General features: G+C 40.1%; 1 protein-coding gene across 1 annotated transcript in view; it reads left to right on the forward strand.

Annotated features, from left to right (window-relative positions):
* DNER (delta/notch like EGF repeat containing) overlaps positions 1-15,038 on the forward strand; it is a 217,677-nt gene that overhangs the window by 53,190 nt on the left and 149,449 nt on the right. The window contains exon 5 of the mRNA XM_036755702.1: positions 3,295-3,440. Coding sequence (XP_036611597.1) covers positions 3,295-3,440 — 146 coding nt within the window. The remainder of the gene's footprint in view (positions 1-3,294; positions 3,441-15,038) is intronic.

Below are 15,038 nucleotides of genomic sequence, written 5' to 3' on the forward strand. Positions count from 1 at the left end.
TCGGTTCCTGTTCCGTTACAGATGTACTCAATGTCGTCAGACCTTTGTCTTTGAGAGTGGATTTGATATTTGATTTTTTTAAAATGGCCATGACCAGAAATTTGATTTTCCTCTCAGGACTTTACCTTACCAGCTGACTGCTTCCCATTCTTCCCCTTGCCTCATCCTCCAGCTTCCCTGCTCAAGGGTCTACATAGAGAATTGGTCTATTTCTTGCTTCCCATATCCACTTCCAGACATTTCCTTTGCCACCATGATGCTTTAACATTTGTGCCATCCATCTACACTACTCTTTCTCAATCATTAGCCCTGCTCTCTCTGGCTTCCTGGTCACTGTCCCACCCTTCTCTATGATCTTGGCACTTGGCTTTAAATGATCCCCTCCTTCCCTTCCCATGCCACCCCCTTTGGAGACTTCTGTGTCTCTTTGGATGACTTAGCTAACATTCTGTCTTCGTAGTTTTTTGAACTGCTCATCTCCTGGGCCCTCATTTCCACTCTACTTCAACCAGTTACCAAGGATGTCATAGACTAGACCTCAACCTCTTTCAAAACTGTTTCGTCTCTGAATGGACTAGATACAGGAGTGGGGAGCCTGCTACCTCAAGGCCATATGTGGCCTTCCAGGTCCTTAAGTGTGGCCCTTTGACTGAATCCAAACAAATCACAAACAAATCCCCTTAATATAAGGATTTATTCTATAAAACTTGGACTCAAACGGCTACACCTGAGGACCTAGAAGACCACATGTGGCCTCAAGGCTGCAGGTTTCCAACTCCTGGTAGAACATCCCCAGAGTCTAGAAATTTCCTCTCTGACTACAGTCTTCAGGAAATAAAAATGAATTGGCAAGAGGTTTAGGTAAACCTGTGGATGATAATAAGGTCATAAGTGGCTGAGGAGCTTAGCTATACTGTGGGGGGCAGCTCAGGGGCACAGTGAATTGAGTTCTAGACTTGGAATTGGGAAGACTTGAGTTAGAATAGGAACTTCCTTATTGTGTGATCCTGGGCAACCCATGGTGCCTCAGTTTTATCACCTATAAAATGAAGAGGTTAGATCTGCCAGCCTCTATGATTCCTTCTAGCCATAAATCTAGGATCCTTTGCACTTTGAAAGCTTGTGTGAGGAATAATAATTCTGCCTTCTTTTTGACATTATCCTTTGGGATTAATCTGGGTGGCCCTTGGCACTGACCTAGGATAGTTATTCCTATGTAAAAGAAACCTCTTAAAAGTAGAAAAAGCCAGCTCTCCCCATCTTTCTTGTCCAGGAAGTCTTCAATTTGATGTGGCATTTCTGCAATGTGCCCAGTCTACCAATGGGCACAACTTTATGATCTTTTTCGCAAGACCTTACTGTCCCTTGCATTCCCCTTGTGAAGTAGTAATTAGTTATCTCTTCACTTTCCACTGAGAGGTTGCTTCCTGCCATCCTTCATTAGCCCTGCCAACTACTCTCCTCAGCATCTATCTCAGCCACGCTTCATCTCACCTCCTGTTCTCCCATGGCTGACCCTTTTACTATGTCCTTTGGAACCCTCTGTCCATACTTAGCAAACTTCTCAGGTCATGAGAAAACAGTCATAATGTTGTACTCTTTCCTTTTGCCATTTTGTTTATTGACATACTTATAGACCAAAACCAACTGAGTATACCTTAAAAGATAGATCATTCCTCCTGTGGGGCCTTCTTGTTAATTTTTAATGCTTCATGATGTCTTGTTTCCAGTGAGGAATAGTTGTTAGTTCACTTTAACTAATTAAGACAGCAGGCTTGTGATTTCAATTAAGGAATAGGAAGTGGGAATAACTGAGCCCTTGTCAAACATCACTTTCCTGCAATACTTTTAAAAGAATAAAAAAGGAAAAATATGTGGAGAACCTATTTTTATTTTTAATATTTTCCACCGTATTTCTCACAATGCACTTTCCATTACAGTGTGAAATGAAACTCAAATGACAGGTTGATAAGGTCTAATACATGTGTTTTAGTGACCTCCTATTCTGGCTTAAAAGGAGTGATAAGTGGGACCCGTTGAAATGGAGGGAATGCTGTGGAACCATTATTGACTTCATTAAATGTGTTTATGACATGTCTGTCAGTTTCTGGGTTGGTGCCCCATGCTGTATAAGCAAGTTAAATTGGTGGAATTGTGATTTCTGGAAAGCTTACCATCAAAAATGGACTGAATGGTATGAACAAATAAAGACCTCTTTATCTAACCCTGCCCCCCACAGGGATAGCTTGGGAAGGAATCTGACAAAGTGGAGAAGGGGGGATGGTTGTGACATAGGAAAGTAAGTGTAGAAGCCATGCCTTATTAGCTGTGAAGCCATTCACTCCTGGGCAGTGACACAACTACAGTGGGGACAGACATTTTCCAAGTCTCATCAGAGGCCAGTCTAGAAGTGTTACATGATCAAGCTGCAGCATAGCCAGGCTTGTCATCCCAGCCAACCTAATGATCCATGTTAGTGCCCCAGTAGTCAATCTGGCTGTACTTGTTATTCTAGAGCATGAAGAGACCCGAGGTGATTGGATGGGATGTGCCATGGTCTTAAACATTGATTGTCTGGTACACAGGAAATGAACCAGTGCATTATTTTGAAATTAGGAAATATAAATGGATAAATGAGTGGTTTTGATGAGAAAATTAGAAATCTACCAAAGTGATACAATCAGGTTTCACTGATTTTCTCAGTTCAGAAAAATGCTTCTGGTTGTTTTTCCTGGTACTACCACCAAATGACAATGTATATTTAAATATATTTGAAGCGCTCTCACATGGAAAAGGGATTAGCCTTGCTCTGTTTGGCGCCAGTCACCAGAATGAGGAACAGTGGGTAGAAGCTCAGAGACAAATTTTTAGGCTTGAAAGGAAATGCTTCCCAATTGTTGGAGCTGTCCAACAACCTTAGATGATGATGAGTTCCTCTTCATTAGGGGGCTTTGAGCAAAGGGTCTACAGCCACTAGTTTGGTATGTAATAGAGGGGATTCTTGATCAGGCTGGGGTTGGACTGGCAAATCTCTGAGATCCTTTCACACGCTGAGATTCTGTAATCCTTGCTGTGTCTTGCTTCAATTAATGGGTTTAATTATATAGTTTAAAATCAGAGAATTAACAGCCAAATGAAATGTTAATCAATGTAATATTTGCTGATCTTCTGCTATGTTAAATTTCATTGTCTTTGCCAGACTAGAATACTACTTTGATACTGTCTTCTGTCCTGCTAGTGTGACAGCTTATCCGACCTTATCTCAAAGGAAAAAATGTTCCCTTTTCTTCCCAGGTTTCGTGAATGATTCTGTTAGTAAATGCATCGTGGCTTTGCGCTTGACTGTGGTCGTGAAGGTCAGTACCTGTATGCCAGTGGACAGCAAGTCACATGATGTGCAGTGTTCTGGAAAGGGAAAATGTACCACCACACCAGCAGAGGTGAGGAAGGGGGAAATTTTCTATTTTAAACAATATATATTCAATGTTAAAAAGCTGTTATGTTTCTGTTTTTATATACATCTATACAATTATTTCATGCACAGATTTTTGAAATAATCAAGTAATGATTATAAAATGCAGTTAAACAGGCATCATGGTATATGTATGTGTGGTGTTGGACACAGTGCTGGAGTTAGAGTCAAGAAGATCTGGGTTTGAATCCTGCTTTTGACATTCACTAGCCATGTGACTCAGTAAATTACTTAACTCTTCAGAATAGCAATCAACTGCCTGGTTTATCTGCTAAGTTATAAGTGGGTGGCAATCTACATTTGTTGAAGCTATTCCCAACCTGGGATTCTTTACGTTGGTGAACAATCACAGCATAAAGTGCTGGCAGTGAGGCTAGATATATGCTTTGGGGGAAGAGATAGTTTTTGTGAGAATGGGCATGTGTATTCCATCTGGCAGCAGGACCAGAAGAAATGTGAGAGGGAAGGTGAGGTCTAGGGCCATACTGTTCCCTTTCATTTTTCAGACCCTCTGATTGCAAATATAGTAGCTACGTCTCTAAGTTTTAAGAGCTCTTCTGATGCTTAAATAATAGGCTGTCCCTTTCTGCTCTAATAGCTGAAATCATCTGTGGAATGGGAAGTGTGGGAGGCTGTGGGAGAGAAGAATCTTTTAAACATACACCTTCTGTCTCTCTTCTTCTGATTGTTCATGATGAGAGTTCATAGAAGCATGAAGTTAGAAAGGACCTTAGAGATTGGCTAGTCCAGCTTTCCACCTAATGTAGGACTCCTCTCTACCATATTGCTAATATATCATTATCCAGCTTTTACTTGGACACATCTTGTGACAGGGAGCTCACTACCTCTAAAGGAGCCCATTGTACTTTTAAATATCCATTTTTCTTTTTGCCATCTCGTATTATTGCCCTTCTTCCAGCTCACTCTTCACAAATCTTCCAAGTGTTTCTGCCTAAACTGCTGTTAAGTAGGAGCAGAACCTCCCAATCATTTAAGGGTTCTTCTGGCTCACTGATGTTGGCCTTTCCATGGCTTCTCATCCTATGAAACTCTTGTCCACTGATGAAATAGCAGCCTCCCTTGAAAAATAGGGTTTTCTCACTCCCCCTTTTTTCCCAGAGGTCTCAGTACTGGGTGTCATATAAGTCAAAGAGGCCAAAGAAAGGTCTCATATACACCAAAATATTTATAGCAGCACTTTTTGTGGTAGCAAAAACCTGTAACTAAACCATAAAGCCACCCATCGGGGAATCGCTAAACACATTGTGGTACATAGATATAATGGGATATTTCTTCATCAAAAGAAAGGAATATATAAGAATTTAAAGAATCATGGGAAAACTTGTATCAACTGATTCAGAATGAAATAAAACCACGACAACAATATATATAGCTACTACCACAATGTGAACAGAAAGGACAAAAAATGAGACTGAACACTGGGTAACAAGAACGACCAAGTTAAGGACAAGGGGTATGGCATATTGCATATGCTCTCAGGTGTAGCTGATGTGTTGGTTTTTCTGAATTGCTTTTTTATCTTTCTTTTGAATCTCTGTTAGGTTAAGAAGGGAATAAGCATTTCTATGGTGCCTGCTATGTGCCACACTGTGCTAAGCATTTTGCAAATATTATTCATTTTGATTTTCCCAACAACCCCTGTGAAGTAGATGCTGTTATTAGTGTTGCCTTTTTACAGCTGAGGAAACTGAGGCACATAGAAATAAAGTGACTTGCCCAGGGTCACACTGATAAGGATCTAAGGCTGCATTTCAACTCCAGTCTTCTTGACTCCAGGTCCAGCATCCATTATATTGTTGCCTCATCTGTGTTAAAGGCTGAGATGGAGTTGGGATATATTCAGAAAAGAACGGATATAAAAACACAATAGACACAAAGTAAGATTAAACATTTGAAAAAGAAAAGTAGACATTGTTTTCTGGGTTTAGCGATAGCAGCTTATGCAGTTCTTTATTGGAATAGCTGAAAATGCCAAAATCAGCAAGAATGAGACTTAAGAGAGGGAGCCTAGTCTAGGAGATATAACAAGGTCCGGTGTGGGGGGCATTGTATCTGGAGCCAGGCGAGCCAGTTTAAATCCTGCTTGAACCACTTTCTGGGTAACCTTAGTTAATTCATCAATAAAGGAGAGGTTTGGACAAGCTGGTATTCTTTCCAGCTCCAATAATCTACAAAGCTGATATTTTGTATTTGTAAAAAATTGTATCATACAATTCGATATTATATTACATTATTAACTAATGCGTTAATGTGTGACTCTGGACAGCCCTCCCTCACTTAAATCCAATTCACCTGCAAGTCGTGGCATCACCTCCCTGATGTCATTGTCCTCTTTGGGAATGAAAGACAAACAACAAGAACAAGAATGAATTACATTAATAATATTTTGATACAAGTTAATATCATGTTACTGAAAGAAATCATCTGTAGGGGGCAGAATTTAGCCATGAAGCTGGACAGGCAGCTCAGGCTATGGCTTTGTCACGACTCAAAAGCTTTGTCCAAGAGATGAAAATGAGCACAAATAAAAGCCAGAGACAGAACATATTCTTGCCTCGGGGCAGATGGACAGGCCTGAGGCCAGAAGGTGAAAGAAACTTGAGGAGAAGATTTCTTTTCCACCAGATAAACTTTTAGATTCTACTGTCTTACTTCTCAGCCAATTTGGAAGATTTTCTTTCCTCTTCTTGGGGAAAGTCTCATTAATCAATATACCCTGTAGCAAAGGAGAGGATATTTAATGCTTTTCTCTGACTGTGGTCAAAAAATGAACAGCAAGAAAAAGAACCCCGCCAAAACCTTAGGAAAAGCTGTTCATTGTGGGCAGTGGAGACTGTAAGCTCCTTGAGGGGAGGGACAGTTTTCACTTTTGTCTGTGCAGCCCCAGTGCTATGTCACAGAGAGCACAATGGACAATCACATGGTAGGTATGAGCAGGCTGCAACATGAAGAACTTTGAAGAGCGTAGGATCATAGATTTTGACCTGGAAGAGTCCTTAGAGACCACTGAGTCTGACCTCTATTTTACAGATGAAGAAACTGAGACAGATAGAGAATCACACAGCTGGTAAGAGTCAGAAGCAGGATCTGAACTCAGATCTTCCTGACTCCAAGTCTAACACTCTAGCTACTCTGCTGCACAGGTACCTTGGGATCACAGCATCATCTGTTTAGGTCTGGAAGGGAACTAAGAAGTCATCTAGCCCACCCCCTCATTCTGTAGGTGAGGAAATTCAGGCCCAGAGAAGTTAAGGTCATAGAGGCGGAACATAGCAAAACTAGAATTTCAGCCCAGCTTTTCTGACTCTAAAAACCACACTATTTCCATTAAACCACACTGCCTCTTTAGGGAGGAAAATGTAAGGTAGGAAGAGCATATGGGCTGATCAGGTGGTGAGAGTACCCTCAGGATGTGAGGAAAAAATAGCCCCCAGTGCATTGGGTGTACTCCCTGTGGCAAAGCTCTAGGAGGATGTGGACAAGAGACATGGGACGGTAGGCATGGAAGGGTTGTGACCTGCGCTGCTGGAGGAAACTTCCCAGTCTGGGAGATCCCAGAGCCACATGAGTCTCCATATTGTTTAGCATAGTGTCTGGCACATTGTCGATGTTCATTAAGTACGATTGAATTGAATCAGAAGCATCTGGAGACCATGGAGGAGCTGGTAGCATTAGAGATATAAAATGAGCAAACAATGGACCAAATCCAACCCAGAATCATTCAATTCAATTTAATATCCACTGAGTGCAGAGAACTGGGCTTACTGTTGGGAAAGATCATAGTCACTGGGTAGAGATCTGCAAGAGACCTCAGAGGCCATCTAGTCTGAACCTCTGTGATGTCAATCAGTGATTAAAGACCTTTTCCATCCACTCAGCAGATCTCAGGTGAGGCCAACAAAAGGGAGGTTTGATTAGAGGCAGGCCCACACTTTTGTGATGCCAATCAGTGATTAAAGACCTTTCCCACCCACTCAATAGACCTCAGGTCAGGCCAATTAAGGGAAGCTTGATCAGAGGTTTGTTTGTAGGCAGGCCTACTCCCTTTACTTACTAGGCACTAGGCCTCAGGCACATACTCTTTGGCTGATTGGGTATGAAGCCCTCAGGCCCTAAGAAGAGTATATACACCCAGAAGGTAGCCTTTGAGAACGGAGAATTCAGAAGTCAGAAGTGAGAATTCAGAATCCAGTTCAGGGAGGAGAAATAAGAACTCCGAGACGACCAAGCTGCAAAAAGAGTGCGGAGCAGAGAGTGGAGTGGAAACCAGGGAGCTTAAGAGACTAGAGAACTGAGGGGGTGGGGAGAGAACACAGGCAAGCTGACAGGATTCCTGAGTGTTTACGGGGAGGCCCCAGCAGGGAGGAAGATCACAGGATGACTTGGTTCCTCGCTATAATACTGTGTTATAATTTCCTTGTTGCTACACTGAGCTGGGCTCACTGGTTTTGGAATATAATTACCGCTACATTGAATTGGAGTTACTGGTCTTGGGATTTGAACCCCTGGATAAGTGTTATACTTCATCTGCCTTCTACCTAGAGAGTTTTTCATACTTTGCGGTTCTAAACCATACAGGCATGTTCGTGGTGATCCTTGAGGTCATGAATCTTGCCTTCCTGACAGAACCTCTCACTTAACAGATGTCCGGGGATTTAAGGGATTTGCCTAAGGTCATACTAGTAGTAAGCAATGGAGGTGGGGGACTTTGAGCGTCAGACTTGAACACATGTCCTCTGGCTTCGTGATGTTTTCTTTACTGCTTTGTTCTTAGATCATGCAACCCTATACTGAGCTTGAAGGAACCTTAGAGATCAATCAATCCAACTTCTTATAGATCAATTGATCTGACTTTATAGACGAGGAAAGCGATACTTATAAAAGCTAATTATCTTGGCCTAACATGTCTACTAATTGTTGGAGATGGGATCTGAAATTAGTTCTCCCTGACTCTAAGCCCAGTACTTTTCCTTTTACTCAGCAAATAATGTAGACTCTATGGGCCTGTGCTTTTTTCATAGAATCCCTTTAAAAGGGACCTTACCCATCCTCCTCATCCTCACTCCTACTCTGTTGAAGCTGTTCTCTCCTTAATCACCAGATCTAATGACCCATTCTCAGTCTTCATACTCTTCTTTAGTTTTTGGCACCATTGACCACTACCTCATATCGGACAATTTCTTTCCACTTTGCTTCAGAGATATGACATTCCCAATTGTTTCTTCTCAGTCCCTTCATTGGTTCTTTGTCCTCTCTCTAGTCCTTTGGTATTCTCTCAGGGTCTTTTCTTAGTTTTCTTCTCTTTTCTCTCCATGTTCCCTCCCTTGGCAAATCTCATTCTCGTTCACGTCTTCAACTACTGTCTCTAAGTGGATAACTCCCAAATCTTTATTCTTGGTCTTAACCTCTCATCCGACCTCTGGAACAGCACATCTCTGCATGGATGTCCCATCAGGTATAACGTTCTATCAGGTACATCTCTACAATGGATGTCCTATCAGGTACACTGGTCATAGAGTCTAAGGATCTGGGTTCAAGTCCCAACTCTGATACTACCTGTAGATAAGTCATTTAAGCTCTATAGGCCTAATTTCTCCTTATCTCTAAAATAAGGGGCTTGAAGTAGATAGACTCTAAGGTCCCTTCCAGCTCTAAATCTATGATATTACCATCTTATATCCCAAATTGAGCTTATTTTTCCTCCTAAATCTGCTACTCCTGCCATCAGTATTTGTTGTGTTATCACCCTCCATGCTGCCCCCATGTTCATTACCTTGAGTTCTTTTGGATTCTTTCTTCTTCTTTACCTCTTGTATTGAATTCATTGCCAAGAGGCAGAATGAAATAGCACATAGAATGGTAGACTCGGGGTCACCACACCTGGTTTTGAACCCCATTGTAGTGGGACAGTTAGTAGCTGTGTCATCATGAGTCAGAGTCTCATTTTCTGCATCTTGCAAGTAAGGATAAGGATACTTGTACTCTGTACCCCACAGGATTGGTGGGAGGAAAGTGCTTCACAAACCTTTTGGTTCTAGGTAAATGGGAGCAGCTACTGTTTGCTTGGCAGCATCTTTGAAATCTATCCCTATCTCTATATTTCTGCCAGCTTTGTCCTAGTTATAGGCCCTCATCATCAGCCACCTGGGCTATTGCAGGAGCCTGCCTACAGATGTTTTTGCCTTTACTCCCCCAATCTAGGATAATCCAGTGCCAGAGTAGTCTTCTTATATAGAGATCAGGGCATGCTTCCTCTCAAAAATCCTCAAAGGTTCCCTACTGATTACCAAAGAAAATTCCAACACCTTTGTCTGGTGTTGAAGGTTCTCTGTGATTTGGCCTCACATCTCCTTTTTTGGGGGGGTTATCTCCTATCATTCCTCTCCAGACGCTTTGCATCCTGGTGAAAATGAACCACCCTTTGTCCATGTGTTGTGTGTAGTACTCTCTAGCCTCTGCACCTTTGCTTACACTGCTTTCTCTGTTTGGAAGATCCTCCCTCCTTTTTGCCTGTTGAATCACTACAATGCAATGTCCTTGGGGAAGCCTTCTCTTTTCTTACCTTCTTCTTCAGTTATCTTCTTCTTCAGCCTTCTCACAGCACTGTGTATAAAGTTCAAATGTAATATTTATATAATATTGTATAATTATCCATGAATAGCATCTTATTTTCCTACTAGACCATAAGCTTCTTGAGGGAAGGAACTGTATCTTATCTAAATGGTTTGCTTTCCCTAACACAATGTTTGCCATATAGGAGTCACTTAATTAGTCTTTGTTGCATATTCTCATATTAAGTCTTCTCTCAAGGTAAAACAGCCATGAGTTTTGGAAGGCCCTTATTTAGTAATGTTATTTATTTTAGTTTACCAAGAGGAACCTACTCTGTTTCTTTCCTGTCAGATTTTGTTAGACCAGAGGACACTTCATACATGAAAAGTATGGGTCATTTTTTTTGTTAATGCTCAACATTAACATTTTGAAGAGAATATTACTCTGAGGCTTCTCTTCAGCTCATAGTAAGGTGAGCATTTCTTCTTGGATTTCCTTCCTACAAAAAAATTTGCTTGTTCTCCTCCTCCCACTGTAAGTCACACCTTCTTACCCATGATCAAAGTCTCACTTGGTAGTTACTGTGAAGGCCTTCTCTCCTTACTTCACTGCCAAGGTTAATTGCATAGAACATGTGGTGAGACATTTTTCTCCCAGGGTAATTCCTATCCTCTTTAATTATACTGGACTGGTTTCCCCCTTCTGTTTTATTAATTGTTATGGGAATGATTCCGTGTATGTATGTGTGTATGTGTGTGTGTGTATGTGTGTTGTGTGGGGGAGAGAGCAGAAAATAAAAACCAAAAGCTATCAATAAAAAGTTATCGTTTTGAAGTGTTCGGTTGGCAAAGTTATTTTGCTTTTTTTTTCCAATTTAATTTGCATCATAATTAGTCAAACTAACCTTCCTAATTCCTGGCTTACCAGTGATTATTTCTAGCCCCAAGATTGTGGTCATGAGACAATAGAGGAAGTTTGACTCATAAGTGTACTACCAGATTAGTCATCCCGAGGTCCTGATGGAAAACCAGATGTCTAATATTTGAGCAACATTTGGTGAATATCAGAGTGCAGAAGATGACTGATGAATGTGGTTATTGAGAATAATGGATTAGAAACAATTTCTTCTCTAAGCCATTATTATGCCAATCTCACATATATTGTGGATCTAGGGAAAACGTAATAGTCACTTAAGAAAGAAGCTGAGATACCATTACCAACTCTTTCTCTTACTTGTCAAAAAGAAATGGGCCAGAATAATTTGAGAAATTGGTGCTCTCTTCCATGCCATCCACTTTTTTGTTCATCTTGTTGGTTTGAAATGATCACTACTCTGCCTTTTAAATTTTTAATAGTAGTGCATTGATGGGCTGTAATGGAGCTAATATTTCACTCATCTGAAGAGACATCTAAGAGATATGATTCTCAGGTCATAATTAGAACAAATTGAAAAGATCCTTATTAAAATATAATCTCATTGTAAAAAGGCCATTTTCAGACCTTACAAAGATATTTTGCTATAGTAGGGTTGTAAGGAGGTAGAATAGAGGGTGGCAGAGAGAGCCCATCATGAAATAAAGGAAGATATTTATATATCTCTCAGAGGCAGAATAGTATAGTGGATAGAGGGCCAGCCTTGGAGTCAGGAAGACCTGGGATTGAGCCTTGCCTTTCATCCATACTAGCTTTCTCACTTCAGGAAAGTAATTTAATCTCTCAGTACCCTAATCAACTCTCTTACATTCTAGTCAGAGACAGGTTGCCAATCTATATCAGTGGAAGAGGTTTCCACACTGAGAGGACCCTCTGTTGATGAAATCACAGGTCTGTACCCAAGAAACTAGCACCGAGGGTTGAAGAGGCAGTTGGCAATTAGTACATGGCCTTCTTCCTAGGAGCATTAAGAGATCACTGTGGTTCTGATTTGTTGGGTCTAGATTCCCAGTCACTGTTGCTCTGGTTAAAAGAAGAACAATCCCTTTGAAGCAGGTGGCATGGCCAAGGTTTGTGGAGACTAGATGATTTATATTTAGTAAAGCAACCATTGAGGAGAGTCTTTTAGGGAGATGCTTCTACTAGTTAAGTACATACCATATTGACAGAACACACACACTTTTGGGATAGCAAAAATAATGATCTAAAACCATACTGAGGACTTACTATGGCTGAAATGAAGATGGTAGAGATAATTAAGTCAATCAAACACTTACTAAACTCCTATCACAGTTTAATGCACTAAGAATTATCCATTTTACACTTCACTAAGCTATCTCATTTATTCATTAATTGTTCACCTATTCATAAGTGTGATAAGTAATATGTTCCATGTTCTTCAAGTTTCCTTGTAATATCTCTCTATATATCTATGTCACGTATCCATTTTGACCTTATCTTGGTAAGTGGTATAAGATTAAACTATTGATCTTTTTTAAAAAATTAATTAATTTTTTTAGTTTACAACACTCAATTCCACAAGTTTTTGAGTTCCACATTTTCTCCCCCCCTCTCTCCTCCCTCTTTTCCCCCAAGACAGCCTGTAATCTGATAGAGGTTCTACATATACCTCACATTAAACTTATTTTCCCAATAATCAAGTTATAAAGGAGAATTATAACCAATGAAATGAACCATGAGAAAGATGTAACAAAACCAAAAACAAAATAAAATTTAAAAAACATATTGATCTATGCCAAATTTCTGCCATTCTGCTTTCTAGTTTTCCCAACAATTTTTACCAAATAATAAATTCTTACCCCCAATCTTGTCTTTACACTTGTCAAATACAAGGTTACTTTATTTATTCATTGCTGTAAATTATATGTCCACTCTGTTCTGTTGATCTACCTGTCTGTTTCTTAACCACCGCAGTAGGCATTGGAGCTGGAGGCAAAGACAAGTCATGAGTTGGAGGAGCTGTGGTAGGAGAGGACACACCATGTACCTAGCAAAGTGCAGGCTTTTCCAAAAGGCTCAGTTTTAAGCCACTAAAACTTAAAATTGTATTTGTTCTTTTGGCACATTTTGTTTGATATAAGGTAGGGATACAAGGAGGCAAATGAATGATAATGGTTCTAGGTATGTTGGAGATGGAGAGAAGACTTGGAACTTGGGCTGTTGAGGCAGATCATTATTTTTGCTATCCCAAAAGTGTGTGTGTTCTGTCAATATGGTGCGTACTTAACTAGTAGAAGCATCTCCCTGAAAGACTCTCCTCGATGGTTGCTTTACTAAATATAAATCATCTAGTCTCCACAAACCTTGGCCATGCCACCTGCTTCAAAGGGAGGTGAATACTTTTTTTAGAGAATAAAGTCTTATGAGAGATACAACAAAGAGATGAGCGTTACTGGATTTTAAAGTACATAGATACTAGACAGAGCTAGAGATTTGGGGATTATCCATGCTGAGGGGGTGGGAGATGGATGGCAGACTTGCCACAGAAATGGAGGAGTAGATAGGTGGGAGGAGAACCAGGAGAGAACAATGTCATGAAAGCCAAAGTAGGAGAGGATATTTAGGAGGAGAGCGTGGTCAACGGTGTCAAGAACTCACAAAAAAACCAAGGAGGATGAGGAGGAGAAAAAATTTTCTTATTTAATCTTTGAGTCATTAATTACCCTTCAGAGAACAATTTCATAAAGCTTGTGGGATCAGAAATGGGATTACAGGTATTGAAGAGTGTGTGGGAGGAAGAGGTGAGAAGTGATGCCAGCAAGAATAGAATTTTCATACTAGATTATTACTAGTAAAAAGGGGGAGACAGAGAATAAAAGAGTAAGGACATAGCATGGTCAAATGACCATTGGAGTAGCTAGATGGTGCAGTGGATTAGGCCTGGAGTCAGGAAGATTCATCTTCATGAGTTCAAATCTGGCCTCAGATACTTACTAGCTGTGTAGCTCTGGGCAAGTCACTTAACACTATTTGCCTCGGTTTCCTCATCTGTAAAATGAGCTGAAGAAGGAAATGACAAACTGCTCCAGTATCTTTGCCAAGAAAACCTCAAATGAGGTCATGAAGAGTTGGGCATGACCAAAAATGACTGAACATCATCATCATCAACTCCTATATTGCCATTCATTGATTTAAGAATAAATGCTGTCCAGTTTGATTGAGTTTGAATTATAACAAATTCATGGTATAATTTTTTTTAAAAAATAGTCTTCCTTATGTGTTGTAGAAAATGTATGAAAGGATGATTATAACCTGTCTGAATTAAAATTAAATTAGTTTTAATTAATTAAAATTATTAATTAATTAAAATTAAAATATCACATGTTTTATCCACTTGTAATAAATATTTAAGAGGAGTAATTACTAAATAATTGTTTTATAAAATAGACAACCCATCCTGCCTCTTCATTCCTCATTGCCATTATTCAGAGAACCAAAATGTAGTTTCACAAGTTAAGCCATTATTATTTATAGTTGACTGTCTAAAGCTGTTGGGTTAGTGCAGAGGATTACATCATGTCTACACACTTCTCTTCCCCATTCCAAACACCAGACTGTACTTAGAAAATTACGACCTAAAGATGGCAGCCCACTGCCTGGGTGGTTGCTATGTGCAGCGTTTGACCATTTGATGAAACGAAAACAAGGTACCAGATTAAAATGCTTTAGAAACATGGCACCTTAGGGATTGTATTTGTCCTGACCTTTCAAAGCACATTTATGATTCAGGAGATTTTGTTCAAATGAAATTACTTTGGAATGAATTCCACTTGAAGACCAAGCTAACTGTGTGCCCCTAAATCCTACAGTCATTTGTTCAAAGGACATTATTGTTGTAAATCTGTCAAAAGAGAAGAAACAATCATTTTTCATGATTCTGCAAATTGTAGACCAGTGATCATAAAAATGTTTAGACTTACATATATAACTTTTGAATACAGGAATATTGCTGTGACCAGACTTTTACCCCATGGAGAATAAAAATGTCATCTTTGGGGTTTGTGTTCTCTTCCCTCTTGGGGAAAAACAGACCCAGTCT

Source organism: Trichosurus vulpecula, chromosome 4, assembly GCF_011100635.1.
Source record: "Trichosurus vulpecula isolate mTriVul1 chromosome 4, mTriVul1.pri, whole genome shotgun sequence".
NCBI classification, from domain to species: domain Eukaryota; kingdom Metazoa; phylum Chordata; class Mammalia; order Diprotodontia; family Phalangeridae; genus Trichosurus; species Trichosurus vulpecula.